The sequence below is a fragment of the Bos javanicus genome, chromosome X (assembly GCF_032452875.1).
Source record: "Bos javanicus breed banteng chromosome X, ARS-OSU_banteng_1.0, whole genome shotgun sequence".
NCBI classification, from domain to species: Eukaryota; Metazoa; Chordata; class Mammalia; order Artiodactyla; family Bovidae; genus Bos; species Bos javanicus.
Window position 1 is genome coordinate 36,569,208 of NC_083897.1, and position 24,284 is coordinate 36,593,491.

At 51.9% G+C, this 24,284-nt stretch overlaps 2 protein-coding genes across 3 annotated transcripts in view; one reads left to right on the forward strand and one right to left on the reverse strand.

Moving 5' to 3' along the window:
- The window catches only part of LOC133242751 (uncharacterized), a 50,672-nt gene extending 30,004 nt beyond the window's left edge, over window positions 1-20,668 (forward strand). The window contains exons 2-3 of one of the 2 annotated variants that reach the window (XM_061408894.1): window positions 16,143-16,266; window positions 19,492-20,668. In XM_061408894.1, the coding sequence (XP_061264878.1) occupies window positions 16,143-16,266; window positions 19,492-19,931 (564 nt within the window). In that variant the 3' untranslated portion in view covers window positions 19,932-20,668. Of the gene's footprint in view, window positions 1-16,142; window positions 16,267-18,486 lie in introns of both variants that reach the window. The other variant, XM_061408895.1, reaches the window with a different exon arrangement.
- A 90-nt stretch (window positions 20,669-20,758) lies between these two features.
- On the reverse strand, window positions 20,759-22,436 carry LOC133242750 (heat shock transcription factor, X-linked member 3-like). The gene is made up of 2 exons (XM_061408893.1): window positions 21,864-22,436; window positions 20,759-21,469 (listed from the first exon to the last, which is right to left on the reverse strand). The coding sequence occupies exons 1-2, from the start codon at window positions 22,344-22,346 to the stop codon at window positions 20,873-20,875; spliced, it is 1,080 nt and encodes a 359-aa protein (XP_061264877.1). The 5' UTR covers window positions 22,347-22,436; the 3' UTR covers window positions 20,759-20,872.
- Window positions 22,437-24,284: the final 1,848 nt, after the last annotated feature.

Consider the following 24,284-nt stretch of genomic DNA (forward strand, 5'->3'; position numbering starts at 1 on the left):
AGAATACATTTGAATCAGTTCTAATAAGGTGGATGAAACTGGAGCCTATTATACAGACTGAAGTAAGCCAGAAAGAAAAACACTAATACAGTGTACTAATGCATATATATATGGAATTTAGAGAGATGGTAATAATAACCCTGTATGCGAGAAAGCAAAAGAGACACAGATGTATAGAACAGTCTTTTGGACTCTGTGGGAGAGGGCGAGGGTGGGATGATTTGGGAGAATGGCATTGAAACATGTATAATATCATATGTCAAATGAATCGCCAGGCCAGGCTCGATGCATGATACAGGATGCTCCGGGCTGATGCACTGAGATGACACAGAGGGATGGTATGGGGAGGGAGGTGGGAGGGGTGTTCAGGATGGGGAACACGTGTACACCCATGGCAGATTCATATTGATGTATGGCAAAACCAAAACAATATTGTAAAGTTATTAGCCTCCAATTAAAATAAATAAATTTGTATTAAAAAAATAAAAATAAAGAGGCAACACAACTGTATTTTTAATTCTTTATTAAAACAACTGAACCTGCCTTGTCGTTAATAAGAATATGAATACAAGCCTCATCTGTACTGCAATTTTTATGTTTAATTCAGCAAATATTAGAAAGGTAAACCTATTAAGCACTGAGATCAGACTTGGGAGAAGATGGGAAGTGTGAGGTAATTAGCAAGACGTTGGACTTGTCCCAAAATGCAAATGCCAAAGAATGCTCAAACTCCCGCTCAATTGCACTCATTTCACACGCTATTAAAGTAATGCCCCAAAGCCTCTGAGGCAGGCTTCAGCTGTACGTGAACTGTGAACTTCCAGATGTTCAAGCTGGTTTCAGAAAAGAGAGAGGAACCAGAGACCAAATTGCCAACATCCGCTGGATCATCAAAAAAGCAAGAGAGTTCCAGAAAAACATCTACTTCTGCTTTATTGACTATGCCAAAGCCTTTGACTGTGTGGATCACAATAAACTGTGGAAAATTCTGAAAGAGATGGGAATAACAGGCCACCTGACCTGCCTCTTGAGAAACCTGTATGCAAGTCAGGAAGCAACAGTTAGAACTGGACATGGAACAACAGACTGGTTCCAAATAGGAAAAGCGTATGTCAAGGCTGCATATTGTCACCCTGCTTATTTAACTTATATACAGAGTGCATCATGAGAAACGCTGGGCTGGAAGAAGCACAAGCTGGAATCAAGATTGCCAGGAGAAATATCAATAACCTCAGATATGCAGATGACACCAACCTTATGGCAGAAAGTGAAGAAGTACTAAAGAGCCTCTTGATGAAAGTGAAAGAGGAGAGTGGAAAAGTTGGCTTAAAGCTCAACATTCAGAAAACTAAGATCATGGCATCCGGTCCTATCACTTCATGGCAAATAGATGGGTAAACAGTGGAAACAGTGGCTGACTTTATTTTTTGGGACTCCATAATCACTGCAGATGGTGACTCCAGCCATGAAATTAAAAAACACTTACTCGCTGGAAGAAAAGTTATGACAAACCTAGACAGCATATTAAAAAGCAGAGACATTACTTCACCAACAAAGGTCCGTCTATTTAATGCTATGGTTTTCCCAGTAGTCATGTATGGATGTGAGAGTTGGACTATAAAGAAAGTGGAGCACCAAAGAATTGATGTTTTTGAACTGTGGTGTTGGATAAGATTCTTGAGAGTCCCTTGAACTGCAAGGAGGTCCAACCAGTCCATCCTAAAGGAGATCAGTCCTGAATGTTCATTGAAAGGACTGATGTTGAAGCTGAAACTCCAATCCTTTGGCCACGTGATGCAAAGGGTTGATTCATTTGAAAAGACCCTGATGATTGGAAAGATTGAAGGCAGAAGGAGAAAGGGAAGACAGAGAATGAGATGGTTGGATGGCATCACCGACTCAGTGGACATGATTTTGGGTAAACTGTGGGAGTTGGTGGTGGACAGGGAAGCCTGGCATTCTGCAGTCCATGGGGTCACAAAAATTCGGGCACAACTGAACTGAACTGGATTTGTGACTGAACTGAACTGAACTGGATTTGTCCCAAGAGGCTGACTGTGTAACTGGGAGAGAGGAAAAATGGACCAGGTGAAAGGAAGAAAGGATACAGCCAGACACAGTGCAATGCCTCAGGAGAACTTTGGCCAAGAGGACACTGATTGCTACAGAGAGGATGTGGGAAAGCTCGGAGATGCAGTCCAAACTGAGCTGAGTAAACCACAAGAGGAGACGTGGAAGCAGGCGTGTTCCCTGAGTCTGTCTCCATTCTTTAACAGCATGAGTTCATGAAGCTGAGCAGACACATTGAGCCCAGGCGGGAGCACTGGCAGACAGAAGATCAACGTCTGAGAGCAAACCCCTGGCAAGGGGCACACTGTGTGCAGCCAGTGCTGTGGAGTAAAGGAGAGGGCCACCTGTAGGCTCTGAGTGAGTGGCAAGGGTAGTCGGTTGGCATAGAGAGTGCCTTTATAAAATAAGGAGCTAACATTCAAAAACCAGGAGATCTCTTACTGAACTTCAGCTTTTTTGGCCATTCTGGACAAATCAAAAGGCCTGGCACCTGGCCTGCACACCCTCCTATTGTGAGTGGCAGCTCCTCCTGGGCTAGATCATGCCCTCTCCGTGTGTTCTAGCCCCCTCACTCCCCGTGGTTTGCACCCGCTGACCTCACTTCTTCAAGTTGCCTGCCAGGGCCCTGGAGCAGCAGGGACACTGTCACTTGGCTGAGTCTCATGGTCAGTCAGAGGACTAAAAAGGTCAACAGGTTCTGTGCATAAGTCTTCTCACTACGATTTTACTACCTGTTACCTTAGCTTCCTCATCTGTTAAGTGGGTGTAATAGTATACTCAAATATATAGCAACCACTCTATGTGTAATTTGCTTAGCATAGCATCTGGACCCATCAGTTGAGTTAAGTTGCTCAGTCCTGTCCAACTCTTTGCGACCCCATAGACTGCAGAACACCAGGCTTCCCTGTCCATCACCAACTCCCAGGGCTTGGTCAAACTCATGTCCATCGAGTCAGTGATGCCATTCAAGCATCTCATCCTCTGTCACCCCCTTCTCCTGCCTTCAGTGTTTCCTATCATCAGGGTTTTGTTTTTGTTTTCCAAAGAATCAGTTCTTTGTATCAGGTGCCAAAGTATTGGAGTTTCAGCTTCAACATCAGTCCTTACAATGAATTTAGGACTGATTTCCTTTAGGATTGATTGGTTGGATCTCCTTGCAGTCTAAGGGACTCTCAAGAGTCTTCTCCAACACCACAGTTCAAAAGTATCAGTTCTTCAGCCTTCAGCCTTCTTTATGATCCAATTCTTACATCCATACATGACTACTGGCAAAATCATAACTTTGACTAGACAGACCTATGTCAGCAAAAAATGTCTCTGCTTTTTACTATGTGGTTTAGATTGGTCATAGCTTTTCTTCTGAGGAGCAAGTGTCTTTTAATTTCATGGCTGCAGTCACCATCTGCAGTGATTTTTGGAGTCCAAGAAAATAAAATCTCTCACTGGTTCCATTGTTTCCCCATCTATTTGCCATGAAGTGATGGGACCGGATGCCATGATCTTACTTTTTTGAATGTTGAGATTTAGCCAGCTTTTTTACCCTTCTCTTTTACTTTCACCAAGATGCTCCTCAGCTCCTCTTTGTTTTCTGTCATAAGGTTTGTGTCATTTGCCTATCTGAGGTAATTGATATTTCTCCCAGCAATGTTGCTATGCCAATAGCAAACTGCTTAAAAACAGTCCCCAGAACCCCAGAGGGACATGGTAGCAGGCTGGTGACAATGAAGCACTTTCTTCTGCCCTTGTCAGCCAAGGGTAGGTCCCAAAAGTAGATGAAAGACCCCAGCATAATTTTCCTGGTCGCCTTCCCCATAACATTTTTGTGCACCAAGTTTATCCCAGCCTTTCAACTCATGGAACCCTCCCTGCTGTCCTAGTGACTGTGCACTGTTACTACACTCAACATACAGATGTGAAACCTGAGGCTGAAAAGGGTCAGCCTGATGAAAAGGGTCATCACTGGTTTAAGATCTAAAACCCTGGCTTCTGAGTCACGATGCCACAATGCTAAAGACAAACTCAGGCAAGGACACTTATCTGGACTGCTCAGACCTGCACTGTGAGGCTTATGGCCATATATCCTCATGGATAACCGGGGTACCTCAAGGGTCACTGGAGCACAGAAGCCGGCTGGGGTGGGCAAGCAAGAGACAGCTTCCAGATCATGGGCTGACCAGAAACCACAATTTTGCTCAAGGAAAACCTGGCCTTTGTAATTTAGGGTCCAGGTTAATCCTAAGAAAATGATTAGCTACCAAGCATGGAGCAAGTGAGCCCCCACTGCCACTTCCTAAAGGCAGCTTTCCGTCCTGTCCAAAGTTAATGCACAGGTTTCTCAGAGACAGAGGAGGCTGCCCAGCAGGGCAAGCAGCACCAGCAGCAGCACAAAGCCCTTTCCACTCATCTCCTCTACCTGCATTTCCTATTGGTCCTTGAGAAGTGTGCTATGAAAGCAAGTCAACCAGGTGAGCCTAATGCTGCTGAGCTTCTGGTGTCATCGCCTGTATCTCAAAACCAGAGACTCCTGAATCACGTTAATACCCCAGAATTATGCGGGTCGACCAAGGTTTTCTGGGGCTGTACTGGGAGACTGCACAGGGCTCCAGATGTCCTGAAACAAGATGGCAGACAGGTTTCCAGAATTACAAACTGGTGAATACACGTGCTTGCCAAGGGTCCTTCTTTTTAGCTCTAGGTTCCACCCATTTCTACCACAGAAGACCATGGTTGGTACCAAAAGACACCACATCCTGAGGCTGTTTGGCAGACGGTGGGGTGTGTAGTTATCCAGGTTGACCTGGGGCTGGCCCTCGGTCCTGCCTGTCCCAGGAAGGGCATCCCTCTAGGCTGAAGGCTGGAGGAAGGTAACACATCCTCTACCCCCGGGCCTCTGGCCGTCCTCTGAAAGTGTTCGCTCTTAAGGGACTAGGATCACTTGTTCCTAATGTTTTGTCCAAAAGCCTTGGGGGCCACAAGAGTTTACAGATTTAGAAATCATTGACAGGGACACAATGATCATCAACACCCCGGCAGGGGCTGACAAACACTGACATGGCAGCAGTGAACCATGTGACTGTTAATACCAAGTGGGCTCAGTTCAGTTCAGTCACTCAGTCATGTCCGACTCTGCGACCCCATGAATCACAGCACACCAGGCCTCCCTGTCCATTACCAACTCCTGGAGTTTACCCAAACTCATGTCCATCGAGTCAGTGATGCCATCCAACCATCTCATCCTCTGTTGTCCCTTTCTCCTCCTTCCCCCAATCCCTCCTAGCATCAGGGTCTTTTCCAATGAGTCAACTCTTCACATGAGGTGACCAAAGTATTGAAGTTTTAGTTTAAGCATCAATCCTTCCAATGAACACCCAGGACTGATCTCCTTTAGGATGGACTGGTTGGATCTCCTTTCAGTCCAAGGGACTCTCAAGAGTCTTCTCCAACACCACAGTTCAGAACACGTGTATACCTGTGGCGGATTCATGTTGATGTATGGCAAAACCAATACAATACTGTAAAGTAATTAGCCTCCAATTAAAACAAATAAATTTATAATTAAAAAAAAAAGCATCAATTCTTCGGTGCTCAGCTTTCTTCACAGTCCACCTCTCACATCCATACATGACCACTGGAAAAACCATAGCCTTGACTAGACCGACCTTTGTTGGCAAAGTAATGTCTCTGCTTTTTAATATGCTATCTAGGTTGGCCATAAATTTCCTTCCAAGGAGTAAGTGTCTTTTAATTTTATGGCTGTAATCACCATCTGCTGTGATTTTGGAGCCCCCCCAAATAACATCTGACACTGTTTCCACTGTTTCCCCATCTATTTCCCATGAAGTGATGGGACCAGATGCCATGATCTTAGTTTTCTCAATGTTGAGCTTTAAGCCAACTTTTTCACTCTCCTCTTTCACTTTCATTAAGAAGCTTTTTAGTTCCTCTTCACTTTCTGCCATCAGGGTGGTGTCATCTGCATATCTGAGGTTATTGATATTTCCCCCGGCAATCTTGATTCCAGCTTGTGCTTATTCCAGCCCAGTGTTTCTCATGATATACTCTGCATATAAGTTAAATAAGCAGGGTGACAATATACAGCCTTGATGTACTCACTCCTTTTCATATTTGGAACCAGTCTGTCGTTCCATGTCCAGTTCTAACTGTTGCTCCCTGACTTGCATACAGATTTCTCAAGAGGCAGGTCAGGTGGTCTGGTATGCCCATCTCTTTCAGAATTTTCCACAATTTATTGTGATCCACACAGTCAAAGGCTTTGGCATAGTCAATAAATTTGGCCATGGAGTACAGAATGAAGCAGGGCAAAGGCTAATAGAGTTTTGCCAAGAGAACTCACTGGTCATAGCAAACACCCTCTTCCAACAAGACAAGAGAAGACTCTACACATGAACATCACCAGATGGTCAACACCGAAATCAGATTGATTATATTCTTTGCAGCCAAAGACGGAGAAGTGCCAGGGTCCAGCCCCGGTGGATCCAGGGAAATTTGAAGGGGAGACGGCTTTGGCGAACTGGATACAATCGCTTTAATTAAATATTAATTAGAGGTATAAAGAGTAATAGAATAAGGATAGCTCAGTAGGAAAATTCAGCGGAGAAAAGAGGCTGAATAACTTGGTTTATGTGGAAAGCTAATAAAATCCCAAAATAAGGAATTTACGTCACCTACATAGGCCACAGGCGTCCTCCCATTCTCCCAAAGGAGAGGAGACACTAAGGCCTCCCCAGTCAGATCTTGGAAGCCCAGGCATAATTAGTAGGCTTGACAAGCCTCCACGTTCCAGATGGGGATTCAGCCAGAAGGTGAGAGAAAGAACGACATGGGGAGACAAGTCTTTCGAGGAACTGATCCCATTTTTTATTTTTCCAGGGTCTGTTTTTATACACCGAGATGTTATACAAAAGTCATGCGGGGTCAGCAGTCCTGACTTTTATTAAAGTCAGGTTCTTCATACAGATATATACAGAGGTCTTAGGGGTGTTACATCATCTTCTGGCCAGGGAGCCTGCTGACAATTTATGACCCTCTCCTTGTGACAGCAGTCAGTCAACCAGAACACTTATTTCTCCAGGGGTGATTATTCTTAAAACAGACGCCACCTTCTGAAGGTACCAGATAAAGTTACATTCCTATAGGGTGAGGGTGTAGTGGGTTTTAATTAAGGAAAGAAAAGAATTTGCTTAGCCTAAGGTCTAACGTGATTAATATCAAAGGTTAATACTTATTTCTTCTATATATTCATTAATGTGTATAAGGGCAGGGGATGTGGAGACTTAGCAGCAAACATTGGCTCAACAAATGAAAAACCCTTCACCGATACAATTTCTAATCAGCCCACTATACTATACTAGTAGTTTTCTAACTTCTCTAAAGAACCTGTTTTTAGAAGGTTTAAAGCATCTCGTGCCTCTCATGGTTGAGAGGCTGTGAACAATCACATGTGGCCGGACAAGCCTGTCAGGCAGGCTAGAGAACCTTCAGAGGAGTTTGTAGGTTGAAACACTCCTATCACGTCCGGGAATTATTATTAACTGGAGCTCTTAAGTTAACTCCTTCTCCAAAGAGGTGGTGGGGGACAGCCCCCCATAAAGTCAGAGGTGTAGGTGAGAGCACAAGGTAGTAAAATAGGCAGACTCTAGTTTTGGGGGTAGATGCTCGAGAATTTCCAGGGGGGACTCCTGAGGCTTGATCCCACCTTTGCATATGTCGATCCTCCTTCCTCATGACCTTTGCCACAGGCGGAGTTCCTCACGCTGGCTACCGGCAGAGAAGCTCTATACAGTCAGCAAAAACAAGACTGGGAGCTGACTGTGGCTCAGATCATGAACTCCTTATTGCCAAATCCAGATTTAAATTGAAGAAAGTAGGGAAGACCACTAGACCATTCAGTTATGACCTAAATCACATCCCTTATGATTATACAGTGGAAGTGAGAAATAGATTTAAGGGACTAGATCTGATAGACAGAGTGCCTGATGAACTATGGACAGAGGCTCGTGACATTGTACAGGAGACAGGGATCAAGAACATCCCCAAGAAAAAGATGTGCAAGAAAGCAAAATGGCTGTCTGAGGAGGCCTTACAAATAGCCATGAAAAGAAGAGAAGTGAAAAGCAAAGGAGAAAAGGAAAGATATAAGCATCTGAATGCAGGGTTCCAAAGAATAGCAAGGAGAGATAAGAAAGCCTTCCTCGGTGATCAATGCAAAGAAATAGAGGAAAACAACAGAATGGGAAAGACTAGAGATCTCTTCAAGAAAATGAGAGATACAAAGGGAACATTTCATGAAAAGATGGGCTCAATAAAGGACATACATGGTATGGACCTAAGAGAAGCAGAAGGTACTAAGAAGAGGTGGAAAGAATACACAGAAGAACCAAGTGGGCTACATAGGGAAAATAAGGGATACTATAATCAATAGCTTCTTGGTATCATCCATTTTTGGTTTTACTACCAAAAGTGTTTATGTCAAGATGGTGAAAACACTTGGGTGCTGAAGTGTTCTGGGTGATGGAATGGTGGAAAGCAGGTCATGGACCTGAGGTAGCAGGCAGATGTTGTCTCCTGCACAGTTCAGGGAAGAGGCTCCCATCTTCATGGATTCCTGGTCCTGCTACAGCCCCCAGTTCACAAAGCCTGGCAGTTTGACTCAGCTCACAGTGCCTTCTGTCTCAGGGGCCACTGTATACATCTTTGCTCAAAATCCACCGATGGCCCTTAAGTCCCAACCCAGGCCACATCCTATAGAACCTTTGGCACTGGGGGCCGATGGTGTCCATGTTATCCTCCTTTCCTAATTGGAGGCTCTTCACTTTCTCCCTGTCTCCCAGCTGCAGACTTCAAGGTACACACCTGCATTCCCACTCATTCTGGGGAAAGCTCTCTTTGCAAGAGATGCCTCTTCAACCACTACTCAGAGTAGCTGCTTTCTGGTTTACAGATTGCTTTTGTGTGAATCATCCCATGACTGCCTCACTCCCATCAGATACATCCACAAATAGGATTACTCCTAATGGGGACATTTCACACTGTGCTCATCCTTCAGATAAAGAAATGGAGACTCAGAGAGGGAGTGATTTGCTGAGACTCACGCTCCAGCAATGGTGGTGCTAGGGACCAATCCAGGTTTGAGATGGCAGGGCAGAGTGTCTGCTTCCTCCTACACTGCCTCTGTGGAGGACCAGAGCCTGCCCAGCCTATCAGGCACGCAGCCTTGCCTCTGCAGGCAATGGATGAAACTTCACAGCACATCAAAGTCTCTAGAAATCCTTTGCCAAAAACCCCTCAGGGAACCTATACATATAGTGTCAGGCTGGGGGCCCTCTACAAGCTCACCTGCTCCAGCTACACACCTGGGCTCAGTTCCCTCCATGGGTCTGACACTTCTGGGGGCCCTTCCCCCATTTCCCAGCCAAGGAGACCCTCTTCACTATAAGCCCCAGGGCAGACAGCCCTCCCGTCTGAAAAGCCTTCCATGGTCCCTCGATGTGAGTCAAGGCTTGGTTCCCCACGCTTCATGTTCCCCAAACTCTGCCTCGTTTCAGGCTCTGTGCTTTACAGGTCTGTCTGGAAGATGTGCTCCAGCCTTTCCAGCCCTCAGCCCTGAGTGATGCAGGTGTGAGTGGACATGTGACGCTTTGCACGGTGGAGGAGCCTCTTGCAGGATGGGTGTCCTTGGACTTGAATGCGCTTTGTCTTGTGAGGTCTGGCACCCAGATCTGCCCTCTCCCATTAGGCTGTGCTTACATGAGGGCTAGCAGGTGGCCGGGTGGCCAGTGCACTGGAAGCAGTTCTGCCCAACCCAGCAGCTGTCTGATGCAAAAGACGCCAAGAGCTCCTCCCACTGGACTGCGTGCAGGGCAGAGCATGGTGCCACACAGGCAAAGGCAGTTGGTGTCCTGTGTGTACACACAGCCACTGCTTGGGCAACAATTCCTGATTTCAGTTTTCCTGCTTGGTCAATAGCAATCATGAGGTCTCAGGCACTGTGAGGGCCCGACCACCAAGTCCCACTGTGGACATCTCCAATGTCTGTCTGTGCTCTGCACCTCCCGATAGGCTGGCAGGAACTGTCAGGTCAACATCGCAGGTGATGGGATGCCCTGCCCAACCATGTCTGCTCCCTGTCCCCTTGGTGGTAAGTCCCCAGCCAGCCTCCAGCACCAACTCCCTGCCCTCCCCACCCCCGGGGAACAGCCCCACAAAGGACCTATCCTGAGAAGGCTGGCCCTGGAGTGGTCTGAGGAGAGGTGGCAAGATGGGGCCTTGGTACAGGGTTGACATCCCCTGCCCCATGGGTTATGAGGACCCATCCTGGGAGTAGTCTGTGTGCACTCAGCCCTGGGCTCAAGGCCACAGCCCAGCTGCTAGAACTTGTGCTGGGCTGGCAGGGGGAGAGGAATTCCCTGGCAAGTGAGAAGATCCAGGTGTGTGGAACATGGTGGGGGCAGAATAGAGGGGAGTGACTTCTTTGCTTTGCTGTCTGTAGGGTGATGACCAACCTAGGATGAAAAACAGTGAGGACCAATGTTGGGGGGGAGCAGAGTCTTCCCAGTAGCTGACAAAGCTTTAGGCAGTGGAAAAACATCAGCCCAGGATTCAACAGGTGTGGCTGAACCTCAAAGACACTGAATGTTCCACCAAGGCAGGATTGACCCACTGGCATTGGATGTCCTCTTGGGAAAACATGCATCACTGACATGAAGGCCAGAGAGACCGGGAGGCAGGCCCCAGAAGACTGGGACATCCAAGATGTCTCTGAACTTCTGAGCCTGCAACAGCAGCCCACTTCTCCCACCCCATAAAGAGCTGGTGCCCCCACCCTCAAGGGAGCAAACTGGACCGGAGGCCTCCCTCACAGGTGCCCTCCATCCCAGGAAGCAGGGGAGCTGGCTGCCCTGATCTGTGGCAGGACACACAGCACTACCATGATGAGAACCAAGGAAGCATGGGAAGAGCTGGTCACCTACTGCCCGGCCGCCAAGCAGAGTGAAGTCACTGTACAACACAGGTCAGGCTTACCAGGCCTGGTGATGGAGGAGATGGACGACACACCCCTCCATCCATCCCTGCTGCCCAGGGACTGCAGCAGAGGTCGTGGGGTTGCACTGAGCTGCCAGGAGCCAGGGACCATGATGAGGGCTGCCACCTCCCAGGAGGCGGGACCCACAGAGGAGGGAAGGTGGTCCATACGATGCAGCCTCCCAGAGCTTTGATAGGTGGGCAACCAACCAAGGTACAGTCCAAAATGACACTGAGGCCAAAGGCAGCCACCCCAGTAAACAGGTCAAGATCCCTCGCCCAGGTTGGGCCCTGAGCCAGTTCTCAGGTCTGCAACTGAGGAACAGGGATGGGGAGGGTCCCTGGGAGAAGGACGCTGCAGCACCACAGCAAACAGACATGGGAACAACCCTAGCCCCTCCCAAAGGGACCTCGGGCACTGATATGGTGAACCCACACAGGCAGGTGGGACCACCAGAGGAGTGGAGGTTGCCAGACACAGGGTCAACTTGACACCAAATTGAGAGACACAGTTAACTCTGACTCTGTGGCCCCTTCGGGATGACCCCCTGGGCTGGGATTTCTGGGCACAGGGGCTCAATGGTCAAGGGACACAGGGCCAGTCCCCAGGATTCATCAGTCGGTCTTGAGCTGCGAGGGCCTGGAGGCCTGGAATGCAATATCCCCCAAAGCCAGGTCCAGGGCTTAGTGAGACGTCTGTTGAGGACTCCTTCAGAACCTGGGGGAACATGAGATGTAAGGAAAAGATGGTAAGGCTGAACGGAAACCCTGCATGAACTCCAGTGAGTAAAAGAGAAATGCACAGAAAAAGAGAGGGGATACACGCCCCGCTCATGAACTGAAGAACCTGCTCACCTCTGGGGGCAACTCATGGGCATCCTCTGCTCCTGACCCCTCACACCCACTCTGTGCTTGGCCAAGTCACCATGGTGGGCACACTAGTACTCAAAGGATAGCTGGACAGGTCTCCCACCCAGAGCGCCAGAGTCCCCTCACTGAAGTCCTCTCACCATGGGTATGGGATGACAATGCACATTCCACTCCGCCCTCCCTGCTCCTTGTCCTTGCAAACTAAACAGCTGGATCCATTCTGTGAGCCGCAGCCTAGTGTCTGGAAGTCCCCTCCTGTGCTGGTGGGCATGGCACCTGGGTCGTGGCCATCCTGCCCAGATGGAGGACAGTGAAGAGCACATAGACCCCAGAGCTTGGGAGTGATGGACACATACAAACCAGCATCTCCCACTTCCGTGTCAAATGTGATGTAAAGGCCTGTGATGTGAATGAGAGCAGGGCAGCAACAGAGGCTCACAGAAGCTTCCCCGGTCCCCCTGGGTGGTGCCCCATCCCCTAGGCAATCAGTACCCTGAGCAGCCGCAGCAGAGTGGCCATCCGTGTCCACAGGTCATATGTGTGCCATGTCCTATCAAAGAACTGCAGCAGAACTGAGATGAAATCAGAAACTTGTCCGGTTCTCAGGCTGGCCCCTCCATCTGGGCTGTATGCAAAGGGGTGTGGTCAATGGGAGCTGCCCTGGGGACAGAGGGGAAGTAGGTCTGGTTGACCTCCTGGAGCTACACGGCTGCCCCTGGGTTTGTCCTGCGTGTGGGAGTCCGAGGCCCAGAACCAAAGCTAGGCAGGGACCGAGGAACTGACATGGAGGTGAAAGAGCCCTCTCTCATGGGCAGAGTGCTGGACACCAGGGCAGCATCTCCTTGAGGACTGCTTGCCCCAGGTGCCAAGCCTGGGGGTGGATGGCAATCCCCAGTGGAAGGACCTGACAGACACATGCTGACCTGTGGGGCACTTACAGCTCCGAGACACAAGGCGAATACTGAGTCCATTGCTAGCCTGAAAACAGAAGAGAACGAATCTGCAATACAAACACCAGGGTGGGATGAGTGCCCAGACCCCAAAAGAAGTGCCCACAACTCAGCACAGAAAGGACACACAGCTAAGTGGATATATGGGCAACAGGCATTTCAGAGAGGAAACCACATTGGCCAAAGAGGACATGAGGGAAACCAAGAATCTGTGTCAAGCCCTCCCAGGTCAGTGCTGTCTGCAAACACACAACAGGAGCAAAGTAGAACCCTCACCAAGCCTCAGAGACCCAGGTGGGGTGGGAGGCAGCACCCCCTGTGGATCGGTCTACACATCTGGGCATGTGAGGAGAACTGGTGCCAGCAGCAGGGATGGGACAGGTGTGGAGAAATGCCATGGAGCAGGGCCTCACAGCTGCCCCCATCAGCAGCCACACATCATAGGTGTCCAGTTCACTGGGCAAGGTCTAGTTCATAACCAGGATGCAGAAAGAACAGCAGCAGCCTACCTACCATTCACAGGACCCTCTCTCATGATCTGAGACCACTACCAGGAGGTTCTGGGGTATATGGAGGTAGCTGATAACCACTCTTGGGGCAAGGATCCGGGCACCAGCATGAGGGAGTTGGGTGTGGTATTCGCTCGGGTCCCTGCAGCACTGAGGCCTCAAATCCAGGAGGCAGCCTCTGCCCCTCAATTCACAGCCGGGAGAGTTCTGCAAGGAGAGAGCATGCTAGAAGGGAAAGTACTGCTCAGAATAACATTCCCACGGCAGCAGTTGCATGGGTGCCTGGCTAATGGGAACCAGTGAGACATCGACCCTGCCTTCCTGGGACTTGGTGACCCTTGGCAGTCCAGACTTGTGCACAGCAGCCACAGCCTGGATGGAAGAACAGGGCAAAGGCTTCAACAGGAAGATGCAGGGTGCCCCAGAACTGCCAGATGAAAGCACGTGACACTCAGGCAGACAGAAAAGGGATGTTACAGCTGTGCTTGGAAGGACAGTAGGTTGTCAGGACAAGAGGAGCCAGCAGTCCAGGGGCAGGAACTGCACGATCTGAAGTGTGGGGTCCCAGATGTACTCTGCACAGAGCCCAGGGCCAGCACAGCCCTCCAGAGTGCTGGGAAATGAGGAAGGAGACCTGGGACCACAGGAAGCCCCCCAGGGCACCATGGATGGGTTGGGGCTTGGGCTCAGCTGTACTTCCCATCCAGGGTTGAGGACAGATGTGTGTGCGGTGTGACACACATCGACAGAATCGATAGTGTGCGCAACACTGGGTGGAAGAGGAGAGACAAGAGGGGTCCAAGCTGGTGGGGGAGCCTAGGCTGACAGCCCTGGCCCCAGGCCATGAGGCCTGAGCTCAACTAGTAGCAGTGGGGACAGGAAGAGGAGCATTTACTGTGATCAGGCACTTGGGAGGCAGGGACACAGCAGCCAGGGCAGCGGTCAGGAGCAGAGTCAGGTGGTTGCCCTGGGTGGGCTGAGCCCCCAGACAAGAGGAAGAGTTCAGGAAACAGTTTTGAAGGCAAAGCTGCCTTTCTCTGAGACATCTCAGGTCCCAGGGGCAGCAGGTAACACAGGGAGGATTTTCTTCCACATCTGCAAAAGAACAGATAGACTGTTGCTCAGCACTGGGCCAGCAGTCCCAGGGTGGCTTGGAGGGGAGACAGCCTGGGTTTTCAGCCCAGAGATGGGGAACTCTGCCCAGAGGTCGTGCCTCTCTCTGCTTCCCTGGCCCCTGAGGTCCACTCTGAAGCTCAGATGCAGTCACTGAAGACACTGGGTCACGGTCACTTTGACTCTCGCCGTTTCTCACGGACTGGACGCCTATGGCAAGGACTCAAAAGGGCACAGTCTGGCCTCTGCCATGAAGCTGGACAGGCCCACTCTCCGTGGGTTTCCTGGGCCCACAGCTCCATCCTTGTCAGTCACGCCCTGCCTCTGGTGGCTCCACCCCACCCAGAGCCACGCCCAAACCCCGTCCCAGCCCCACCCAAGCCCCTTTCTGTCCCAGTCCCGCCCTGCCCCTGCCCTGAGTTGAGTCCTTCTCCAGAATCTCCACCTCAGCTCCGTCTTTCCCACACTCTTCCTCCCACACTGCTTCTCCCACCTCCTCCCCCTCTCTTCCACCAGGCCGCTCACCTCCTGGTCCTCCTCTGGGTCCTGCTTCAGGCTGCTGGTCTCGAGGCTCCTCCCGGCCTGACCTTCCAGGTGCCTCAGAGCGTGACGGATCTTAGTTTGTCTCCTAGCAGACAGGGCCGGTGAGGGAATGCACCTTTGTTCGTACTTGTGTGTCTATGTAACTGCGTGCCTACGTGAGTAAGGGAAGCCATACACACCGGAAATGACAGGTGTCAGTGTTTGTGGGCACGATGCGACTGAAGCCAGCCAGTGCTGTCAGCTGTCTTGGTCCTAGTGGCGGACCACTGTCCTGCCTGGTGGCCGCAGCCCAACCATCCCAAAGTGCCCACGACTCGCTCTGCTTGCAGGAAGGCAGGACCTGCCTCATGCGTAGATGGTACCTCCAGGCAGGGGTTTCCAGGCTCTGGGACTAGGAGCGCCTGCCAGGAGGCCAAGCTGGACCTTCTGGCCCCCTCCACAGCCACAGTAACCCCACCACCACCACTGCTTTCTTTCCACATGTGCATCCAAGCAATGCCCTGGGACACATGGGAAGATGCCCCAGACCTGCCATCCAACCTCTTACCCCGCCCCTGGACTATGACCTAACGCTAGCCCCACCCTCCTGCTGGGAGTCGCCCCCACCCGACCCTGCAGGGCTCAGCTGCTTGTCCCCAGTTCCCCTCCTGGTGGGGCCCAACCAGGAGTCCATGGAGGGCGGCCCACTGACTGTTGCGGCTCCCGGATCCTTCCAGAGTGGCAGTGTGAGGGGAGGAGTCATTTTCTCTTGTTCTTTGCGGGGTCTCCTGGGCTGTAAGTCACAATCACTCCTGGGGTATGGGTTTATGTGCTGCAAACTGAGGCATCGTGGGGTCCCTGTCCCAGCCCGGTGAGGACAGGCCAGCTGCTGTGATGAGCAGAACCCACCCTGAGGGAACCTGCACGTGTGTTTCTCATCAGTTGGGCCCTCCTGGGACCCCGTTGTCTGAGGCCCCTGATGAGGAGAAGATGGTGGTGGCTTGTTGTCCAAGATTGCTGTATTGTCACTGGTGACTTTCTCCCTGTTCCTCTGGTCCTCGTGCAGGTGAAGATGCCCAGTCAAGCAAGCAGAAGAGTGTTTTCTCCTCTGGCCACCAAGCAGGCACCTTCTGCTTCAGGCCATAGGAGTGCTTGCAGCCACTTCTTGCTCAGGGATTCCACCCACACAGGTGAGATTCAGAGGCTCTCAGGAGGAAGGGGTTGGGTTGGCTGAGATACTGAATGGCACAAACTGGGCAAGCATGGAATCCAGTCACATACCCTAGTAGAAGACATAGCAGTGGCAAAGTCCCAAGGGCCAGCCTTGTAACCAAGCCAGACCCAATGAACAGTGTAACCCTTTGTCACCCAGCACATGGGCAAACGTTGAACCGAATGATGATGCCCGGGACCAGGCAGTGCATGAGGACATGACACCCTTGCCTGTGGTTAGTGGAGTGGAAACGGGAAGCCTTTGTGGAAGGCCGTTTGTTGGCATGTGTCAGCACCTCGGGTGTGTGCCATGTGCACTGGGCCGCCTCCTGCATGGCTCTTCAGTGAGTGTGTGGTCACATCGAGTGGCTATATTGGCAGAATGAGTTTTCCCTTCCCTTCCATCAGGAGGGAAGCATCAGTAAATTGTGGGACCCCCGACAATGGGAGGTGTAAACAGACACCGTGTAAGGGTGAAAACAGACACATGAATTTTGCAGACGTGGAGGAGTGTGCTCGAGGTGCTGGGAGTGGAGAAGCCATCCCCCACTCCCCCCTTACCCCTGTGGAGAGATGTCCCAACAGAGCTGACCCTTTGGCTTCATTTGCCAGCAGTCACTTCAGGATTGCACCGGGTGGCTCATACTAGGAACCGTGTTGGTTCAGGAGGCCCAGCAGCCGAGATAGAGATGTCAGCTGACGTTGGCTCTCATGAGGGCTGTGGAGTCTGTCCTATCTCTCCCCCCTCACTTCCAGGGCATTGCTGGCCTTGGTGGGTGTGTCTGGGCTTGGAGAGCTCCGCCTTCCTCTTCACCCCAGTTTCCCCATGTTCCTGTCTGTCTCTAAATGTGTCCTTTGTATGGGGACAGCCATCCTGTTAGAGGAGGGTCCATCCTAATGAGCTCACTTGACCCCCATCAGCTCTGTGAAGACCTTTCCTTTGTCTGTAAGGTCACACTGAGGTGCGATGTGAGTCCTCACACCCAGCAAAGGGTCTGAGGTAGGAACACACTGGAATGTTCCAAGGATGGAAGGATGGCCTTCATGGCTACCAGAGGTGAATCCAGGGACGAGGAGAGAAGGCCAGTAGGGTAGGAGCCAGATCATGTGGGGTCTTGTGGGCCTGTGAGAACTGTGTCTCTGCTGTGCCAAATGAAGGAAAGGCCCAAAAGGCCCTGGGTTGGGTGCCCCTGGGACCTTGTTCCTGTCCTCATAGCCATGTGGAAATGGAGGCCCCTTGCGAGGTGCTGAGACCCTGCTGACGTTCAGGCTCATGGCTCTGCTCCTCTGCCTCCAGCTCCCTCCAGTGAACGGGGACCCCCCTCCAGGTACAGGGAAAGAAGTGCGAATGGAGATGTGTGTGTTAAGGTTCCCTGCAGTCTATGCCTCAGTGCCACCTCAGCCATTGAATGAGGTGATGGTAACCTAATGTATTATTTGAGGTCTGAATTCTGTGATACCTGAATGGTGCTGTCCCAGGCCCTGGTAATGACATGGAGTGCACCCATCCCATTAGTTCCTGTTCTCCTTTGTTCTTTCTCGAGGCTCTGGGCAGGGGCCGGGGCATCTGCTGACAGTGGAGGCAGTGGTATGGGAAGGGCTAGGAGGAAGGTGGCTCCCAAAGGCATGGGGAAGACACCTGGCAGGGCCATCTGAGGTCCAGGGTGCCCCAGGGCCGAGTCCAGATTGGTTAGCATGGATATGCCCTTAGCATCCCTGGGCTAAGATGGGGGATCTGCAGAGCATGGGCAGTGATGGGGTTGTGGAACTGAAGGGTGGGGTGGTGGCAGGGAGTGGGGGAAGCCAAGCCCAGGACAATGCCTGTCTGTGCTGGGAGAGGATCAGAGCCCAGCCTCTGGGCTTTGAAACCAAGGGGCTTGCCCTCCCTCTTCAGTGCTCGCAGGATTTCAGGGCTTTCTGTCTTGGAACTCACCTTGTGCCTCTCTCCCACTGTCCCACCCTCCTTGCTGACCTCCCCACAGACTGCATGTAATGGATGGGTCCTCTGGGTCACCCCCCCCCCCATCGGTGGACTGTGTGAAGACGAATGGAATGAGCCAGCTCTCTCTGACCCCTGCGTTCTGTGTCAGCAGATTTGGAGGATGCTCGGGCTCGTGGGGCTGAGGTCCAGCCCAGGGCTGTGAGCTTGCAGGCCACTGAATCACACTCCTGACCTTTGTGGTTTTGTGTTTCTGCAGCCACATGAGGCCCTGGGAGCCCTAGGAGCCCTGGGAGATGAAGTTCGGCTATCTGTTCTTCCGAAACCTTATGCGGGTTTCGTTTTAAACAGTGTCAAGAACCTGGAGATGCCATGGTGGCCCATGCTACACGGTCACCGGCACTGTACCCTGGCCATCCACATGGTGTACCAGGACTGGAAAGACTCGGTCTAGTGGGAGCTGCTGGAGCGGAGGCTCAGAATGAGCCCACCCAGATCCAGGCCTTGCCGGGGAAAAGTTCGGCCATGGAGTGATCGTGGGTTAAGTGACACCCTGCCCCCTGATGCCCACATGGGCCCTGGCATTGCCCTGAATCTCAGCTGGGTTGTACTTGTTTGTTTTCTGTTGAACTAGTTGGTGGGGTTGGGCGTGGGGGCTGAGGTTTCTTCAGAGGGACAGCAAGGGTCCATGGGCTGGGAACTGGTGGCACAAGGTGCCTGATCACCACTCTGGGCCTCAGTCCCCTTTTGTGCTTGAGGCAGAGGTGTGTCTAGGACTGCACATGGCACTTGTCTGTGTGTATGTGTGTGTCCCCACATGTGTGTCTGTGTGCCTGGAAGAGACCATGAGAAGCAGTAAAGCACCCAGCCTGGGTTCCATACCCACATTGCCTGAAGCTGGGCCTGAGCAAGTCCCCTGACTCCCCAGGGGTGAGGCCCCACAGCAACACCTGTCTGCTGGTAAATCCCTTGGGGACCTGATGTCTGCTGGCCCCCGCTGGGGCCCTCATGCTCTGTCCCTGTGGCCTGCAGTGGGCAGACTGAAAGCTGCCCATGTCCTGGTGGGTTCCTGGAGCACCAGGCCTCTCCCTTTCATTTCACTCCCTCCCTCGCTTGGTCTCGCCCCAAGTTCCCTTTGCCGAGGTGAGCCCTCAGCCAGAGGACCCAGTTCACCTCAGGTTCCCTCCATGATACAGTCTTAGTCTCAAGAAGGTGCAACTTTGAATGACCTTGTTCTCATTCTGTGTCCTGTCTTTGCACACAGGTCTTGTGGTCATTGGGGGCACTTTGCTGTGCCTAGAAAACCTAGGTCCCAACCAGGTGCAGGAGCTGGAGAATCAACCCCTGCTACCCGACCTGCAACAGAAGTACATGACTGCGCTGGCCAACCCCCGCTGGCTGCTGCAGCCCATCCCTGGAAGAGGCAGGAAGGACATCTTCCAGGTGGACATCCCCCAGCACCTGATCCTCTTTGGGCAGGAGGCCTGTCCAGACTGGGCTTTCGAGAGGAAAGTGACCAAGATACCAGCACATGGTGATACCATGCAGTCACCACCATGCTCTGGACTTGCCCATCTGGTTGTGTCTGAATCGGCCCTGCACTGCAGTGCCCAGTTGGTGCGGGGCTGGGGACAGGGACTCCCCTTGCATGATGCTGCTCTGGACTCAGCGAGAGACTCCGGGACTCTGAGCTCTACGAATTGATGGTGTTGCCACTCATTTTGGCCCTGCTGAGTCTGGGTGGTTGAGAGAAATGTGTTGTTAGGAAACTAGTTAGTGTTTTTCCCTCTCTGTTCTGGTCCAAATTCCTAATGTTGGAACAGTGTCCACGGGGTGATAGGGGAAGGCCGGGGGTGGGGCTGAGCATAAGCAGGCAGAGAGGCCTGCAGGCCCAGAAACAGGCCGTGGTTTGTCCTTGCACGTGACACTTGTCCTACTGTAAAGTGTTCCTTGGCTCTCAAATTATGTGTGTTGGACTCAGTGCCTGGCCGCCTCACATCCAAAGATAGGCTTCTAAATACAGCCGTGAGGGCAGAGTGACAAGGGCTGGTGTTCACCTTGTGGAAACCTTGTACTTGTCTTTGGCTTTGGGGTAATGTGTTTGCAAGGCACTTAGTGGCTGGGGTGACCCTGCTTTCCAGGGAGCCTCTTGAGGAAGCCCCTGGATAGGGAGCTGGGATGCTCAGCTGCTGATCAGAAACTTGTGGCATCACTGGGGGATCCTTGAGGAGCCCCTTCTGCTGCAGGGTGTATGACTCATGGGAGGTGAAACACCCAAGGTCAGGAGCCCAGCTGAGCCATCTGCTGAGCAGCAGGCAAGGCCCAGGGACCAGTCCATCCTGGGTTTGCCTCAGCACTCGGCTCATGGATCAGACCATTGGATGAGCCTGTGAAATGCTGCTGTTTCAGATGAAAATGGACCATGGGGACAAGACTGAAGATTGCCTGGGGCATGGGCTTCCAGCCTCTTCTAGCTCACCCTGTGCCATGTGTGAATACAATGGACAGATAGAAAGAACACAGACTCGTAGTTCTCGTTTGATTGTTTATTTACTCCAATGGAGTTTTGCTTGACTTTATTAGAGCCAGAAATCTATTTTTAATTATAAGAGAGTGCTTTTGAGTGTCCCTAGGTATCTGGCAGCTCAGGGATTGGGCTTGTTCTTGAGCTGCTCACAGAGGGCACACTTATAATGTGAGGACTCTCCCTGCTCATCCTCCGCCTCAGGGGCCTCATCTGGTGCCATGACTAAAAGGCCCGCCATCAGGATGGAGTAACAGGTGTTGTACAAAGCCATCACCGATTCGTAATCTGGGTACACCGGGGGGCTCTCGGGCAGTTTCCCTGGGCTGTCCCTTTCAGCAGTAGCCGAGGGCACAGATATGGCATTGCTGGATGTGCCCTCTCCAGCCGCCCTGCTGGGGCTGCCCTGCTCACTGGGGAGATGGTTTTCCCCAGCCCGCCTGGCTACACTGCCCACAGACAGGTCAGAGAACACAAATGAGCACTGGCTGGGGGTTCTGCGAGCAGTTGGCATCCCCTTCTGGACTTTGTTGCCAGCCTTTTGGGTGAACTCGTTGTGGTGGAATTGAGGAGAGTGTCTGGTTGCCACCACTCGCTTCTTTCTCTTTGGAGTTGTTGTGCCAGTGGCAGGCTGAGAAGTTGTTCTGGGGTTGCCTTTCCTCTGGATGTTCTGCAGAAGGAGAGGCTTGTCTCTCTGAAAATTGGAGTTTCGATAGATCTGAAAGCAAATGAATCACTTTAGGCATGAGAGGGGAGAAGAGCCCTTCCTCACCACCCTCCTCCCCACAACAGTCCGGGCCGTGCCTAAGTATAAAGACAAGGTCTCTTCATTCCTGGCAGGTTATGAGGCCCTAGCATGTCACTCCCTAGAGCTCCCCCAGGGCCGTCTTCACTTGAGGTGTTACTGGCCCTCCCTGACATCAAGTGGCCCCTCAGTGTCTGGAGTCACCCCCATGGATCCTGTCTAATAGGGGTGGTGGAACACAACAGATCCTGCTTTCTCTTCTTTCCTTAACCACCCTCTCATGAGAGCAACATTCTCCTGGGAAATGAAACCCGTCCAGCACTCAGCTCATCTAGTCTAGTCTCCCCAAAAGGGCTTTTTACGTTACCATGAGCTTCTTCCCTGTAGAGTGACTCGAAGGGCGGACTTTCCTGAACCCGTACAGGTTCAGTTCACGGATGAAGCTCTTGATGCTGTCTGTCTCGAAGATCTGGTCCATGCCTCTGCGCTGGAGTACCTCTATCTGGAAGAGATCTGCCTCGATGACCACTGTATCTCCCTCATCGTTCCAGTGCACAGAGGTGAAGGCTGCATCCTCCACAATCCTCCAGAGCTTCCTGGGGAAGGACAGCCCAAGGATGGCGTTGTTCTCTTCCTCTTTGGCCATTTCTGGGTTTGGGCCCTGTTGGAGTGGATTGTCATGGAGGCCTGGATCTGGGCTCTTGGGCTGGTCACCCTGCTTCTCCAAAGCCTCCCCTAAATCCAGGTTTGGATCTGGGGAGGAATCACGGGTGTCCCCTGCTGCAGGCTCCCCATCAGTTGATAGGATCAGCAGGGCTGCCCGTGCCTCATGGGAACTCTGACTAGCCATGGAGCCAGTCTAGCTAAGGAGCATTATCTATCCAAGCAGTGAGTGCTCAGGGAAAACGGGCCTCAGACCATGGTCGGGGTGCCCCATAAATACTCTCTGGAGATTCTAGAATCTGGGTCTTGGGACAGGCAGCCAATTAAGTGGTCAGCTTCCTTAACTTTCATGATGTCACAGAGGTGATGTGGAGAGGCAGCCCTGGACCTGTGTGGGGGAGGGAGTCTGGGGATGGAGATGGGATCCCCAGCTTGTCTCTTGTCTGAAAGTACAGAAAAGTATTTTTCAGGTTGCCTACAAGGGCTCCCTTCTGCTGCCAGGCACATTGTTTCAGGGGCCAGGCCCTGGCTGGGTTGATAAATGTGTCCCTAACTTCACTCCCCTCACTAACAACACACAGGCCTGTGGCTGGCTTCTGCTGAAGAGCCAGGCCCTAGAGAGTCCTAGGTCTGCTACCACCAAGAGAGATCCCAGGAGTCAGATGGGCCCCTAGTGACTGTCCCTCCCAGAAGATGGGGTCCGTAGCAGGCTGATTTGCCTTACCTGAGTTGGTGGCTCCCCCATCCTTCCCCCTCTTCTAGCTTTGTTATCTTCTGGCTGGTGCTGCTGGTTGGTTGGTCCCGCTCAGTTGGCCCCAAAGTCAGAGTCCTGTTGTCTTGCCCCCACCGCCCCCCAGGTCGAGCTCTCCCCATAGTAGGGCTGTGCTCGAGCACAGTGGAGCGACCTCATATTCCACTTGACTGTTCCCAAGCACCTGAGACACAGATTCCCCAGGATGTCGTATGGGAGGGCAAAGCTAGGTGCTCCGCTGAGCTCACAGCCTCCCGAGCTCTGCCCACCCACAGGTATCATCCCACTGCAGATGATAGACTGTTGTCTTCAGTTTCCAATTTTTCCCATAAACACCACTCTGGTGGCCCTAGAGTATTCACTTTGGGAACACCTGCGTGTGCTTTTCCCATCCCCTTCCCAGAGCCTCAGATTCAGCCTCCCTGCAGGCTGTTTCAAAAGCCCTGTTTCCTTTCCTCAGTGGGGTGGTTGGGCTTCTGCTACCCCTGGTCCTGGCAATCCATGTCCAATTTGGGTCACTTTGGGTACCTTCCCTTTGAAGGACTTGATTGGGGGCTCAAGGTACAGCCAGTTCTGTTGAAAACAGCCACTTCACTGGTCCTCTCCAAGGCCAGCTCTGATCTTCCCCACCCCTGCCCCTGTCCCCACCACCACTGTGGACCTGTTCTCTGTTACCCAGATGGCAGGCCCATCAAATGATTTTATGGGTTAGGTGCTTTTCAAGGGCCCTCCTTTACACACTCACTCCAAGGGACATGTCTAACTTGTTGAGCTAGATGTGACCAAAGGAAACCCCCGTCAACCTGTATTTGAAAAAGTATGAGAATCCGGGTGTGAGACTGGATGAAACCTGAGTGAGTCACCGGTCTTTACCGCATGTGGGCAGTAGAGCAGTGGGTTTGGAGATGCGTGTTCTCTGGTATTTGTGGGCCACTGTTCTTGAAAATCACTGTGTAGGAAACAGACTGGCACCTTGGAAAGGCCCGTATTTGAGGACCCTAGGGCATTGTCTCCCAGTTCTGCCAGTAGCAGGGTCATTTTCCCTGTATGAAGACCACAGCCTGGTATCTGAAAGGGGAGAGCTAAGAGGGTGTGGAAGAAGCTCTCCCAGAGGCCTTTCTGCCTAATGACTGGCAGCATGGATGAGATTCAGGCTTCGACTTGGGCTTCTTCATGGCCTTTCTGCTTAAAAGCAGGTTGACAAAGCTTTGCTTCCAGCCAGTTCATCTGACTGGGACATGACTCTGGAGGCTATAAACGTTGGTGGGGGCCCCTGGTGGCTCCTCTGAAGGCGACAGAAGGTCCTGGTATCTGTGGGCAGCCTGGCTAGCTGGTCTTTCTTGCTCCCTTCCACGCTTTGGGCCCCTCCTCACC

Bases quoted from the DNA above. Each gene is read 5' to 3' on its own strand.
- LOC133242750 (XM_061408893.1), bottom strand. From the start codon at position 22,346: ATGGCTAGTCAGAGTTCCCATGAGGCACGGGCAGCCCTGCTGATCCTA. The intron at 21,470-21,863 runs GTAACGTAAAAA...ATTTGCTTTCAG, and splicing joins CTACAGGGAAGAAGCTCATG to ATCTATCGAAACTCCAATTT.